General features: G+C 35.5%; 1 protein-coding gene across 2 annotated transcripts in view; it reads right to left on the bottom strand.

Annotated features, from left to right (window-relative positions):
- Slc4a4 (solute carrier family 4 member 4) overlaps nucleotides 1–15,154 on the bottom strand; it is a 360,460-nt gene that overhangs the window by 226,512 nt on the left and 118,794 nt on the right. For both annotated transcript variants that reach the window (XM_004646547.2, XM_004646546.2), the window contains exon 5: nucleotides 9,390–9,569. In XM_004646547.2, coding sequence (XP_004646604.1) covers nucleotides 9,390–9,569 — 180 coding nt within the window. The remainder of the gene's footprint in view (nucleotides 1–9,389; nucleotides 9,570–15,154) is intronic.

The following is a 15,154-nucleotide window of genomic DNA, read 5'->3' as shown; positions in this document are numbered from 1 at the left end:
AAAGAAATCAATCAGAACTATTCAGGAATTTCTGCAGTGAATTTCTAGCTTACTACAATATAGTAAGCTAGAAAGCAATATTCTAGCAACCACTCTGACTTACATGAGATCTAGCTTGCTATTATTGTGTTTAAAAATGTACATAATTAAATAACATTTGTTCAGTAATTACTATGTGTCAGTTACCATTCTAAACACACGTCATTACTGTTTTGTCTCTTGTTCTTTTTTTCTATCTTTGTTTTTTTTTAAAAAAGAATAAAAAATAGTAAAAAGAAAAATCAAAGAAATGATACAGAATTTCAATAGGCAAAATGACAGCAATTCAACAATGGTTATTATATTGCATATTGCTGTCTTCAAATTAGTTGTTCAGATTACCAGATATAAGGATGCATAGTTGGTCACAACTTATAAGAAATTAAAAAGAGAGAGAAAATGAGCATTAACATCTCCTTTCAAAAGGCAGGCAGAAGTCATTAGTATAATTAGCCAAGCCATCCTGCATATATACATACATATTTGTTTTTGCGTTCCTTCTTTCTTTCTTTTCTCTTTTCCCTTATCCCAGTTGTTCCTATCCTTTGAATAGTTTCTTTCCCTTTCACAGTATCTACTGTAGCTGTCAGAAATTTACTTTTCAGATTCTTACACTATGGAGATAATACAATGTTTATACATGTGGGTCTGATTTATTTCACTTATGCAAATGGTCTGTACTTGCATCCATTTACCTAAAAAAGCCTCAAGTTCACCTTTTTTATAGCCAAACAATATGCCATTGTATAAAAACTATTCATTCCTTAGCTGATGGGCATTTGGGTTGTTCCAAGATTTAGCTAAGATAGATTGTGCTGCCATAAACATGAGTGTACATATATCACTGTGGTATGATGATTTCAGTTCTTCTGGGAAAATACCCAGGAAGTGAATAACTCAGTTGAATGGACCTCCAACCCTAGTTTTTTGAGGAATCTCCACACCAATCTACATTCCCATCGACAGTGGGAAAGTGTTCATTTTTAACTCTGCACCTCCTCTAGTATTTGTTACTGGTTGACTTTTGATGATAGCCATTCTTTCTGGGGTGAGATAGAATCTCAGTATCATTTTAATTTTCTCTTCTCAAATGACCAATGATGTTGAACATGCTTTCAAATATTTATTTTCCATTTGTATTTCTTCCTCTGAGAAATGTGTATTCATCTCAGATGCTCATTTTGGATTGGGTCTTTGAATTTGGGGATCTGATTTCTTAAAATTCTATGTTCTGGATAGAAATCCTTTGTCTGGGCCAGTGAGATAGCTCAGTGGACTAAGGGCCTGCTTAAGTAAGCACAGGGACCAGGGTTCAATCTCCAACACCACATGTTATGCCAGCCCTGCTCTCAGGGGTACTGAGCTGGTGACAGAGTCTGGGCATGGTGGCATACACCTGTAATCCCAGCACTGGGGAGGCTGAAAACAAAAGGATCACTAGGAGTCCAAGCTGCCTAGTGAAAAACAGTATCAAATACATATAATTTTTTAAAATGAAGAAGTCCTTTCTATAATGGACAGTCAGATAAGTTTCCCCAATTTGTGGGTTTTCTTTTTACTCTGTTGGTGATTTCTTTTGATGTACAGAAACTTCTCAAAAAGAGGAGATCCCAGTTGTCAATTTTTTGAAGTATTTCCTATGCAATTCCATTTATGTTCATGAACTCTCTACCTCCCTCTATGTCTTCAAGATTTTTACCTATGTTTTTCCACACACATTTAGTGTTTCTATTTTAATATTTAAATCTTTGATCCATTTTGACTGTAGGTTAGTGTGTGGTTAATAGACATGGGTCTAGTTTATTCTGTAAGCCAGTTTTTTTAGCACCATTTATTAAAGGGGCTATTTCTCCTAACTTGTTCTGTTGATCCTCAGGTCTGTTTTTTGGGGTTTTGTTTGTTTGTTTTTGTTTTTGTTTTTGCTAGTACCATGCTAATTTTATCACAGTATCTTTGTAGTATAATTTCAAGTCAGGGATTGTGAGGTCGCCTGCCTTGCCTTTGTTAGCCAGCATTGCTTTTGCTATTCTAGGTCTCTTCTGTTTGCATATGAATTTTTTTGATGTTTTCCCTAGATCTGTGAGGTATAGTAATGCTACTTTGATTGCAATTGCATTGAACCTATGTAATAGTTTTGGGAGTATGGCCATTTTCACCATGTTGGTTCTTCCAATCCAGAGGCAAGGACTATCTTTCCAATTTCTGAAATCCTCTTTGATCTCTTTTTTCAGAGTACTATAATTTTCACTGTATAAATCTTTTACTTCCTTTGTTAGATTGATTCCTATGTATTTCATTTTTTGGATGGTATTATGAAAGGCATGGTTTCCCTAATTTTTCTCTCAGTGAGTCTGTACAGAAATGCTATTCATTTTTGAATGTTGACTTTGTATCCTGCTATGCTACTGAATTTGGTTATTAAATCTACAAGTCTCTTGGTGGAGTTTTTGTGGTCTTCTATGTAGAGTATCATATCATGAGCAAATAGTGATTATTTCTCCTAGTCCTTTCCAGTCTCTCTTGCCTAATTGCTCTGGCCTAATATTTCCAGAACTATATTGAATAGGAGTGGTGATAATGGACATCTTTGTCTCTTTTTTTGTCTTTGATGGTAGTTTTTTCTTTATTTTATTTTATTTTAAATAAAAAAATGAAAGCAATAATAAAACAGGGATTAAAATAGGCTACTAGCTAAGTAACAGTAATCAATGCAGTGCATATTGTTATATTTGGAATAGTTCTTCAGAGTAGAAGATATAGGCATGAAACATTGTTTAGAAAATCATTAACATAGAACTTTTCTCTCATTGGACCAAGAGAAACCAGTGGTATAACTATTATTTTAACTGTCTTTCATATATATATATATATATATATATATATATATATAATATTTTTTGTTTTGCCATTTCTTCCTTGCCACTTTCTTGCAGCATGGTTTTACTTTTCTTTTCATCAGATTCTTCCTTGTTCACAGTATTTATTGTATATTTTGGATTTCATTTACTCTTTCAGTTTTCACACTAGAGAGGCAATGTAATGTTTACACATATGGGTCTGGTTCATTTCACCTATGAGCATAGCCTTAAGTTGCATTCATTTACCTATAAAAGTTTCAAGTATATCTTTCTTTATGGCTGAATAGTATTCCATAATATAGGAAACACATTTTTTAATCCATTTATCAGTTGATGGGCATTTAGGTTCTTTCCAAGATTTAGCTATTACAAAATGTGCTGCTACAAATATAGTTGCACATATATCATTGTGGTGTGAAGTTTTTATTTGTTCAGGTAAGATACCCAGAAGGAAAGCAGCTGGTTCAAATGAGACCTCTATTCTAGATTACTAAGAAGCATGCACACTGATTTCCACAGTGGTTGCACCACTCTATACTCCCACCAACAGTGAAGAAGTATTCATTTTTCCCCACACTCACACCAGCATTTGTTACTGCTTCATTTCTTGATGATAACCATTCTTTCTGGAGTGAGATGGAATCTCAATGTTTTAATTGGTATTTCACAATGACCAATAATATTTAATATTTTTTCATATATTTCATGTATTTATTTTGCATTTGTACTGATTCATCTTAGAAGTACATATTCATCTCACCTGCCCACTTTTGGATTCTGTCTTTGAATTTTGGGCACCTGATTTTTTTCAAGTTTTTATATGTTGTAGATATAAAACCTTTGTCTGAGAGACAAATAGCTATACTTTTCCCACTTTATAGGTTGTCTTTTCACTTCATTCATGAAATCTTTTGCTTCACAAAAGCATTTTATTAAGGAGAGGTATCATTTGTTGATTCTTTGTTGTATATCCTGTGTGTTCTGGGGTCTGTTCATGAATTCTCTGCTTATACCTATGTCTTCAAGATTTCTACTAATTTTTCTCTTCCAGCATATTTAATGTTTCTCTTTTATTTTATTTATTTTTTATGTATTTAGTACAGGGTCTCACTACACAGATCAGACTCATAGTGATCCTCCTGTTTTCAGCCTCCTAAGTGCTGGGATTATAGGTGCGTGCCATCATGCCCAGTCTCAGTTGTTTCATCATGCCCTGGGGGTGGGGCCACCATGGCATGTGGTGCTGGGGGCATCTTCCTCTTGTTTCTAATTTTAAAGTGAAGGCTTTCAGTTTTTACCCATTTAGTGTGATGTTAGCTGTTGGTTTGTCATAGATGGCTTTATTAAGTGGAAGTAAAGACCATCTATTCCCATTTTCTGTAGGGTTCTCATGAATGAGTGTTGGAGTTTGTCAACAGCTTTTTCTGCATCTATTGAGATGATATGATTTTGTCTTGTCTCTGTTGATTTGCTGTATTATATTCATGGATTTACATATATTGAACCACCACTGCAGCACTAGGATGAATCCCACTTGGTCCTGATTTTTAATCTTCTTCATGATTCCCTGTATTCTGTTTGCTAGTATTTTATTGAAGAATTTTGCATCTGTGTTGAGTAGGGAGATTGGCCCATTATTCTCTGCTTTGGTTGGGTCTTTTTCTAGTTTTTGTATCAGAGCAAGTAGACTCCAGGAATGAGTTTGGCAGAATTGCTTTCCTTTCAATTTCATTGAAGAGTTTGTGAAGAACTGTAATTAAATATTCTCTAAACTTCTTGAGAAATTCAGCTGTAAACTCATGAGGATCTGGGCTTTTCTTTGTTGGTAGATTTTATGATTACATTTTCAATTTCATTGAGCAGTATTAGGTTGTTCAGAATTTTTATATCTTCTTGATTCAGCTTTGGTAGTTTATATGCATCTAGGAATTTATCCATGTCTTCTGTGTTTTCCATCCTGTAAGAGTAAGATTTTTGAAGTAGGTATTGATGACCTTCTAAATTTCTATAGGATCTATGCTGATTTTGCCCCTTTCATTTCTTTTTTCAGGAATTTGAATTTTTTCCTTCTTTTTTTTGATAAAGTTGGCGAGCAATTTATCTGCTTTATTTATTCTTTTAAAGAACCAACTCTTCAAGCCCAGGAAGACAGCTCAGTAGAGTAAGTGCTTGGCTGGCAAGCACAGGGTCCTGAGTTCAATTCCTAGTACCACAGAAAGAAAGAAAGAAAGAAAGAAAGAAAGAAAGAAAGAAAGAAAGAAAGAACTCTTCAATTCATTAATTCTTTATATTGTTTTCTTCATCTCCATTGAATTAATTTATGCTCTGATCTTTTTTAGAATTTCCTGACTTCTATAGGCTTTGGGCTTGACTTGCTCTTCTTCTTTGTAGAAGGTTGAGGACTAAATACAGTACTTTCAGACTGAGATACATCCTTAGCACTTCTTTTATTTTGATATTGAGACAGGATCTTACAAAGTGGCAAAGCTACCCAATGAGGAACTTGAACTTGCAATCCTCCTGCCTCAGCCTCCACGATTGTTGGGATTACACAGATATGCCACCACACCTATGGTTTTATTTTCATTGTCTGTTTTAAAGACATCAAAATTGAGTACTAAATTGCCTTTCCAATCTTTTACTGGAAGGACACAATTTTTCACTATCAAAAACTGAGGTCATCAAATTGGATTGGAGAAAAAGCAAATTTATAGTTTAAGTTCAACTGGATGACCAACAGCACCCTATGTTCACAGAAGGCAAAGTCAGGTCTTTTCCCATGACAATCAATACATTGAGAAGGTGTAAGACTTGTCTAAAATTTTGTCACTGCAGATACAATTGTTAGAACTGACAGTTATTTCAGACATGTCACAACATCACAATAATAAATATTGTGAAAGCTAGCTGATTTTCTCATTTTATTACAAATGAAAATGGAAAAGAAAATGTTTTTTGTTTCTTTTTAAATCATCTTAAATCCCAGATGATCCAAACACCTTACAAAATTTAGGTCTAGATCTAGACAGTTGTATCTAGTAGTGGAAATATTTGAAAACCAACTCTTGAAGATATGTGTGTATGTGTACATGTGCACATGAGTGAGTATATATGTATAGTAAATTTTACTGCTATAAAAAATATATAGCACACATTGTAGAAATAATAAAATATGTGATACTCTACTATAAATTGCTTATAGGCAGTGGATTTTCACAGAATGCTTTTGACAATATTTTGTAAGTTCTTGCATCAGTAACCAATCTATAATTGAAAGGCAAAAGGCATAGTTCCACAATTCATGTTGATTTATATTATCATGTATGTTAATGAGTATGGCAAAAATGAAACAACAAAAATGTATTTCAGACTTCAATTATACATCTGCAAGGCAGGAGGTTCTTCTGCTAAACTGAATGAGTTTTTGTTGCCAATAAACATTTCTTGAATTTGTCAGCAAGTCACATTTTCACAGCTACAGATATTATATACTGGTAAATTTAATCTGCGTTATTAGATTCTTTTTCCATCATTTTTAAGTCAAATGAAAATTCTCAAAACAATAAACTATGACATGTTTTGTAACATTTTCTGGTTTCAACAGCAGAAACACTAAGAGTAGAGCTCATCTCCAACCACGAAGTCCTTGAATGGTGGTCCAGGAAGCAGCGTTGATCCATGTGTCCTTTTACAATATTTTTACCTCACAGACACCATAGATTGGAATGATCTTGATGACACAGATCACTTTAAAATAAGTAGGAATTAATGATATTTGAGTATTCCTTACCTTTGTTTGTAATGGTTAATTTTACATTTATAGAATCTAAGTTTTAATAGCAGCTGTGTTTAACAACCAGATTGCAACATTCTTGACAAAACCTGGCTCTTCACATAGACAGAAACTGGCTCCAGCACATTACTGAGAAAGGGAAAATTTCTAACTCTGAAGGATCTCCATAAATCTTGCTATTCAACATGCTGTTTCTGGTGTAACTAAAGTTGGCAATGTCACTGGGTCTATTTTCTTGCCTATTATAGAAGATCAAGGTGACTTGAATTTATCTGGATTTACATGTGGGTATTAGAACATAGCTTTAGCTACAAAAGACATAAGATTTAGATTTACTAAAATAGTCATATAATTATTTTAGAAAATAATTCTAAGAACACTTCATAGTTCTTGAGCATATTAAGTGATTGAACCCCAAGATATAAAAAAAGGAACCATGTAAACTTTCAAGTTGAGAACAAGCACCTGGGGAGTTAGCTCAGTGGACTAAGTGCCTGCCTGGCAAGTGCAAAGACACGGGTTTGATCTCCAGCACCACATGCCACGCTGGCCCCAGGTACCAAGCTGGCCACCAATACCAGGTGTGGTGTTGCACACCTGTAATCCCAGCTTTGGGGAGGCTAAGATAGTAAGATCACTTCAAATCCAAGCTATGTAGTGAGACCCTACACCAAATAAATAAATAAAAGATTAATAAAAAGAACAAGCACCTTAGAAAGCAAAAAAAATTACCATCTGATAATCTACAATAATGTACCTCCAAGGCAAATGAAATTCACTACTACAGTATCTCTAAAAGTCAAATCTTAGCAAGCACAAAGGCTAATAATAGCATATTTTAGAAGACCTCTGAAGCAACTTCAACCTTCCATGGAGGCAGAGAGGTCACCTGACCTGATGAAAGATCCAGACAATGGCGTTATCAGCTCTCCAGTTGTATTCCACATCCATACTCTTTCTCTAGAAACATGAGAGACCAGCCTCGGAACTCCGCTGCTACTAACTTCACTGTCTGCAGCTCCGTGAAAATGATGAGCACCAAATATTTGAAAGGACGAAATGGTGTAAACTTACAAACATAACGTTTGAAAACAACACACTTCCTTACTTCTTTGTACCACCACCCACCCCATGATTTTAAAAAGGAGGACTCCACTGTTCTTCAAATTTAATTTTATAAAAGAAAGATTACATAAGCTATAAAGAGAAACTTCAGTGTTAATTGTAATAACTCCAAACACACGGGTTGCTTAAAATAATTAAATAATAGACAAGACACAGTATGCCAAAACTTCTATCAATACTATAACCCACCTGACAATAGGACTGTTAAACAGTAGTAGTATTAGAATCTAGGATTATAAGATTACATTCTCTCTTTTGAGAATGTTTTATAAAGCACATTTATATTCAAATTATTTGTTTAAAACCAGTTTTGCTTTAATAACAAAACAATAAATTTCTCATAGTAAGCTGTCTTTCAAACATTTATAATACTTTTAAGTTAAAAAAAAAAACTCTTTTCAGGCTACCAAGATAGCTCAGCAGTCTAAGCACCTGCCTAGAAAAGTACAAGGAGCCAGGTTCAATCCCAGGTACCACATGCAGTGCTGTCCTTGCTCCAGTCACACCGAACTGGCCACCCAAATCAGGCATAGTGGCACATGCCTATAATCCTAGTACTGGGGAGGCTGAAACAGGAGGATAACTACGAGTCTAAGCTGCATACTGAGACCCTGTGCCAAATACATAAAAAATAAACTAATAAACCTCATTTCTAGAAATGGGAAAGATGAGTTGGGTTTGAGGTTCTACAATTTATTTAAGCCACGTTTCCAGAGCAACACATACAATACTACTGTAAAAGTGTGGTGACAAGCAGTGAGTTAGGATCCCCCTGTGCGTATTTCTCTTACTACTAAAACAGAGGGTTGAGCAGGAGTCCTGACTCAACTCAACCATCTCAAAGCCTAGCACTGCCCCACACGTGCATTTCTCACATTTCTAGAAGCCAAACTCTCTCTTCTCAGTCTATGCCCCATCATGAAACTTATTTGAAACAAAGAGAATGAAAGATAAACACTTAAAAGGAAACTATAGCAAATTCAATAAAATGTAAATAGGAAATACAATACCAACCACCCTATTGCTCTATCATTGGATTAATATTCCATTCTGAATGATTATTTTCCCACCTGACCATCGTTACCAGATGTCAAAAGAGCAAATTGGGTCTATAAGTGGTAAAAACAATCTTGAGTCTTACGTTGAACTACTAATAATTTATGGGTTGGACACAATCTTATCAAGCAACCATGATATGAAATCTCAAGGCAATTATGACATTTGAAAGATCCTAATTCCAGAAAACCATCATATCAGAAACATATTCCCTGAGGTCCTGGATAACCTACACATCTTCTGTTTCATTTGCAATGTTCAGTTCTTACATCAGAGCTATCCCCAAATCAGTCTGATGAGTTAGGTGCATAAGGAGAACACATAGCCCTAGCACACCGGCAGCCTGCAGTGACACTGAATCTCCCAGTGAGACTGAGCCTGCCCATGAGTGTCACTATGAAATGACTGCAGCATATGAGAGAAAGGGAGAAATATGGAGAGGAGTAAATCAAAGATGACAACATACAGGTAACACTAAGACAGGTAGAGAAAGCAGTGGCCAACTGGCCCTGCATTACCATTGTCAGGGTTGGTGAACATCCTACTTGCACTGGAGACAGTCTTCCCGATGTCAGCCAAGGACCGCAGGTTGGACTTCTTGGTCTGATGCCGGTGCTTCCGGAGCAAAGTATAGGTCACCTTGTCCTTCAGGTCAGCTTTTAATAAGCCAGTCTCAATCTGATGGTCAACAATCATCTCTGATACCAAAACAAAAACAAAAGTCAAGCTAGGCACAAAGTCACAATACTAACATTTTAATCCCCCCTTATAGGTATACACTGCTAATATATTACCATACATATATTAATAATTTCCAACTCCCCATTTAAACATAAACAGTGAAATGTAAAGTACAGGGACACTGTCATTAACAACAGTGATAAATATTCTAGTGTTAACTGCATGATTGCAGAAGTATAATTTTCTTGTTACATGTTTTTACATTCTAATTATGATTAATTCATATAAATCACCTTCTATGAATTATACCATTATTATATTGCTCAATTTTAGAAAAGACTCAATAATTTCATGAATTCTATGTATTGGAAATACAAATGACATGGAAAACCCTAAAGAAAATATGTAAGACTTAATGTAGTGATTGTACTTATTTTTAAAATCTATTTTCCCAAATTTTTCTTTTCTGTAACATTTTCTTTCTACTAGAACAAGGTAAAATAAAGCAATACTCTCCTTCAATATCAGGTCATTAGAATGCCAACTAATTCAATGAAAGATGGGTTAAACCACTAAATTTTGCTCTTATCTTTTCTAAGAAAGTAGACTGATTTTTCTTATTTACATTGAATTAAAGCTTTGCTAAAACCAATTAAAGTCTTCTCCCACTGTCCATTGTAAAGTATAACCAGAATAATTTTTCTATGATATTTTTCTTAGGCTTAGCAAAAATGTTTCTATTAACTCTTTTGTAGTTCACTTTTAACTAAATAAGAGGTGGGTATATTTTAATGAAATAGTTTTATAGTTCTCTTTACTGAACAAGGTTATTATAACTTAATAGAAAGTAAGATATCCTCTGTCATAAGCCAGCACATCAAAGTATACTGTAAATGCAGCCTGCTGCAGCATGCAAAAGAGAGACCAACATTTTCCTCTGCACAGAAAGAGACCAAGGTCAAAGCAACACAGAACCTATCCCAGACACACACTGTCAGGAAGCTGCTTCACTTTTTTCACATATGGCTCTTGCCCCCTGTATCAAACTAGAATGATGGATGCCATGCCTACCTTTCCTGATATCTAGTTGTTTCTAGTGTACATACCTATTTTTCTTTTGAGCAAACTTCTCAGAGAAAAACACAAAGAAGAAGCTACCCTTTTGCAAAAGCCTGGCCAAAAAAAAATCATGAATAATAGATTATCACAACATCACAACCATTCCTAAAGATTCCTGCTTCTTTGTAAGTGCTTTGATTGGGCTTGAATGCACTTGTCAAAGTCCCATCATCACAGGATTCACAAACCCAGCCTCTCAACCTACAGCTAGAAACTGGCATCCTACACTATATAGAAGTAGATATGTGTAAGCCAATGGAGGCTACATCTGAGATTTGCATCATATGATGACATGGCTACCATAAATATCATGTAACCCTGGAACACTTGCTAGGGAGTCCAGCAAGCTTTTCCTGTGAATGCCTTGATTTGAGAGTGACTATTATCTCACAATAATCTTGACTATATAAAGTCCACTCAGTAAAACTCTCAGAACTGATCTTGTACTTACAATTAGGCCTCTGTTCCTTGTAAAATAATCAAATAATTATAGAATATACTTCCTCGCTTCCCCTTTAAATCCCATTACATGTGAGAAGTCCATTTTAAGAACCATAAAAATAAACAAACATCCTCAGCATATCTTCTGCATGTGTTATCAAACTCCTACTCTAATTTCAGGGTTGTGGATTAAAATGTTTTTTATCTGCCCTGCCTGACAAGTCCTCCCTCTACTCTTACCCTCCCTTAAAATGGCAAACCAATCCACATATATGCACAGCCAGTCCTTTGTCACTAATGCCTAGAAATCACCATTTAAAACATCTCTGTGGTTTATGCTCATTAAGTTTCCATTAAAATGGCCCACATTATAGGGATCTCTTTAAGCATAACTAGGAAAGGAAAATGGAGTCACTAACACTTTATAGCTACACTGAAATTAAGTCTTTAGTTCAAAATCCCACAGATTCTACCAACTGGGAGAAAATGTCACCTCTAGATGATAACAGAGCTGAAAGGAATGTTAAGGAGAAGCAAGCTTCAATACAGATTAGAAGAGATTCTAGAGAGGTGTAGAGACACAGATTAGTCAGAGGCAAAAATCACTAATAAAAACAAATTTTCTTTCTCATAGTGCACCTCTTTCCACATATAACATCATATTTGTCTTTATTTAGGAAGCTCTATAAACAAAGAATTGGCATATGCAGAGCTTTTGCAAACTAACAAATGGCCATACAGCAGCAAATGGCAAAGATCACACATAAGTATTACTCAAAGAAATGTAAAGAAAAAAATATATAGACAAATCTCCATTTTTAGATTAACAGGGACAGTTTAAACAACTTATGAGCATATTATGAATTACAGGATAGATTTTTTTAATTTTATTTATTTGGGGGGGCAGCTCAGCCTACCAGGGGGCGGGGTTGGCTGGCATGTGGTGCTGGGGGATTGAACCGCGGTCCCTGTGCTCTGCTAAGCTTGTTCTAAGTAGGTGCTTTAGACCACTGAGCTATCTCACCAGCCCAAATAGGATAGATTTTAATCTATCAAAACAGCAAAAATTAAACATAAACCAACTCCTCATGGTGCAAAACATATGTGCAATAGGTAATTTCAGTTTTTGGTATGACAGTTAAGCTGAAGCGTTAATTCAACTGGCCAAAAAAAAATAACTGTGAGTTAGGAAAAAGCATTTTAGAGTTTGTCTGGGTGGCCATGAAGGCCTGGCTTTGAGGACTACATCAGTCCCTCACCCCTTCCTTTTTGGCACTGTTTCCAAGCTCTGCTTCTCAGATGTCACAAAGTGAATAGTTTTGTTCTACCATGTCCTTTAAAATGCTCCTGACTTGGACTCAGAACACCACAGACTAAGTCTTCTGAAACTAAGAAGCAAATGAAAAATCTCTTCTTTAGGTCTACATGTTGGGTATGGGTGGGGTCCCAACAACAGGAAAATTGACCAATACAACTGATGGTGATGAGACTAACAAGCACAACTGCTCTTGAGGGTCCTTTAACTAATATACATGTAAATCTTGTAGTATTTTCAAACTTTTGAATATTATGTCATTAGAAATCTATAATAAGGATTCTGGCCCATGAGCTCAACTAGAGAAATTCCACAGATCTGTGGGGGTGACCTATTTCACCACTGCAGAAGGCAGGCAGATACTGGGAAGCTACGGAAGCAAAGTGAATCTGGCGGGCGCGCACACACACACACACACACACACACACACCCCAGGCTCAGAATATCTGCAGATCTGTGGCAGCAACCCACCATTGCAGAAAGAAGAGAAGCATTGGGCAGCTATGGGGACCTGGGGAGGCCTGCCCCTCAATCACCACAGTCTCAGGAGCTTTGCTGACTATGATATGCCCCATCATCCTCAGAGCCGTCATGAGCTACAGATTGTTCCCACCTTCGACATAGCATAAGCCACGCTGCACCCCATGTAGTGGGAGCTCTGGTGAGCCTATTACAATCCCCATTGTTGCATGAACCTTGCTGAATTACACCCCACCCCCTCCCATCACTGATGAATCTGGGTGAATAAATGAGATCAAAAATAATCTCTCAGGTAAGAAAAAAGGAATGACAACCATAATGAAAGAATTTCTCAGCACATCTAATGAAAACATAATTTTAAAAAGGAGATGAGGGCCAGCCAAATAGCTCAGCGGATTAAAGTGCCTGCTTAGGCAGACACAGGGGCCAGGAGTTCAATCCCTGGGCCTGCCATGCAGGCCCCTCCCCCAGGGCACACTGAGATGGCAATTGAGACTGGGCATGGTGGTATGTGCCTGTAATCCCAGCACTTGGGAAGCTATAAACAGGAGGATTACTAGAAGTCTGATCTATGCAGTAAGACCCTGTATACCCCATCCTAAATACAAAATAAATAAAGAGATGAAAAGAAAAAAGAATTTAATATTCCCCTATTATAAGTTAAACTTTCGTTTTTAAGAACAATTAAGCCAGATACAGAATATAGGGGACCGAATGAGAAATACTAGTTTAAGTTTGCCTCATGCAGTAAGCTACTTCACACATAGGAACTGAGGTTTGCCTTATACTTAATGTGCATTAAAAGTACTAATCTATTCAGCAGCTTTATGTCAAAGCCATCCAGTTTTTCTAATTCTCCAGAGACCTAACTAACTCAATAAAAAACTGCAAAATATTCCCATAGTACTTACAATATTTATTACAATATTTATCAACAAATAAACAATCTTTTCAGCAACAAAAGAAAATAAAATTGGTGAAAACTTTGAATGAACAATATAGGAAAGAATTAGCATGTATGAAACAGGAATTAAAGAATTCCACTGAAAGCTGGTAAAACTGCTTGAACAAAACTGATGATAGATTTTCAGACCTTGAAGACAGTGGGGAAGCTAATGAATGTGAAAGGAAAGAGCTCTAAAAATTAACAAGCAACTAGGAAATAACAATTCAGCAATTACACAATGATGCAAAGAAAAACAAGACTAATAGGTGTAGTCAACACAAATGACATAAAAAGACTATCTGAAAAATTAGTAGTAGAAAATAAATTTTCTAGGAAGCATAGGAAGAGAATCTGACAGCAAGTGAGGCATATAGAACTCTAACTAGGTATATCAAAAAAAATCTACACCCAGACACATAATAATCAAGAGCCCAGAAAGGCAGCAAAATACCAAAATGTTAAAAGCTTAGAGAAAAGAAACAGCTACCTATTATGGAAAACCCATCAGAATGATAGCAGATTAGAGACATAAATGACCACAACTTCAAGAGCAACAGAAAGGAACCACCAAGCAGAACAAGTAAATTAAACAGAGGGAAAAAATATGAAACCTACAGTAGTAACATAACATGACAAAGATAAGTCAATATATATCAGTCACAACCATCAATATAAATAGGCTAAATTGACCAATCAATAATGGATCAAGATATAAAATTGAAAAATATGCTATATATAAGAAACACATTTAACTCAAAAGTAAACTCATAGACTGAAAGTCACAGAATGAGAAAAATAACTTTAAGTGACAGAAATCCAGAAAAAAGCATTGATAGATATTCTGGTTGCTAACAGTGGCAAATGAAAACCAAGAATGATTAAAAGAGATAAAGAAAGTCACTACATACTTGTTAGGAGAAAAATGAAGATGAAGAGATAACAATCATAAATATACATGTACCCAGTGTAGGAGCACCCAATGACATAAGATAAATTTTAAGAGACATAAATAATAAAAGGAGCAATAACAATTGTAATAGGAGACTTTAACACCACAAGGACAGAAAGAGATAGATCAACTAGGTAAAAACACAGCAAAGGAAAATCATAAATATACCAAATTTGTAAAGAAATGGACATGGTAGGCCTTCTGTGTCCAACTCAACACATTAGAATACATATAAGTATCAGCTATACATGGTCTTTCTCCAAAACAGACCAAATACTAGCACATACAACATGCTTAAATAAATGCAAAGGAATTGAAATTATCTCATGCTTTTTTTCTTTTTTCTTTTGGT

The sequence above is a fragment of the Octodon degus genome, unplaced genomic scaffold, assembly GCF_000260255.1.
Source record: "Octodon degus isolate 3935 unplaced genomic scaffold, OctDeg1.0 scaffold00269, whole genome shotgun sequence".
In the NCBI taxonomy this organism is placed as follows: Eukaryota; Metazoa; Chordata; class Mammalia; order Rodentia; family Octodontidae; genus Octodon; species Octodon degus.
This window is presented reverse-complemented; position numbering and strand designations above follow the sequence as displayed.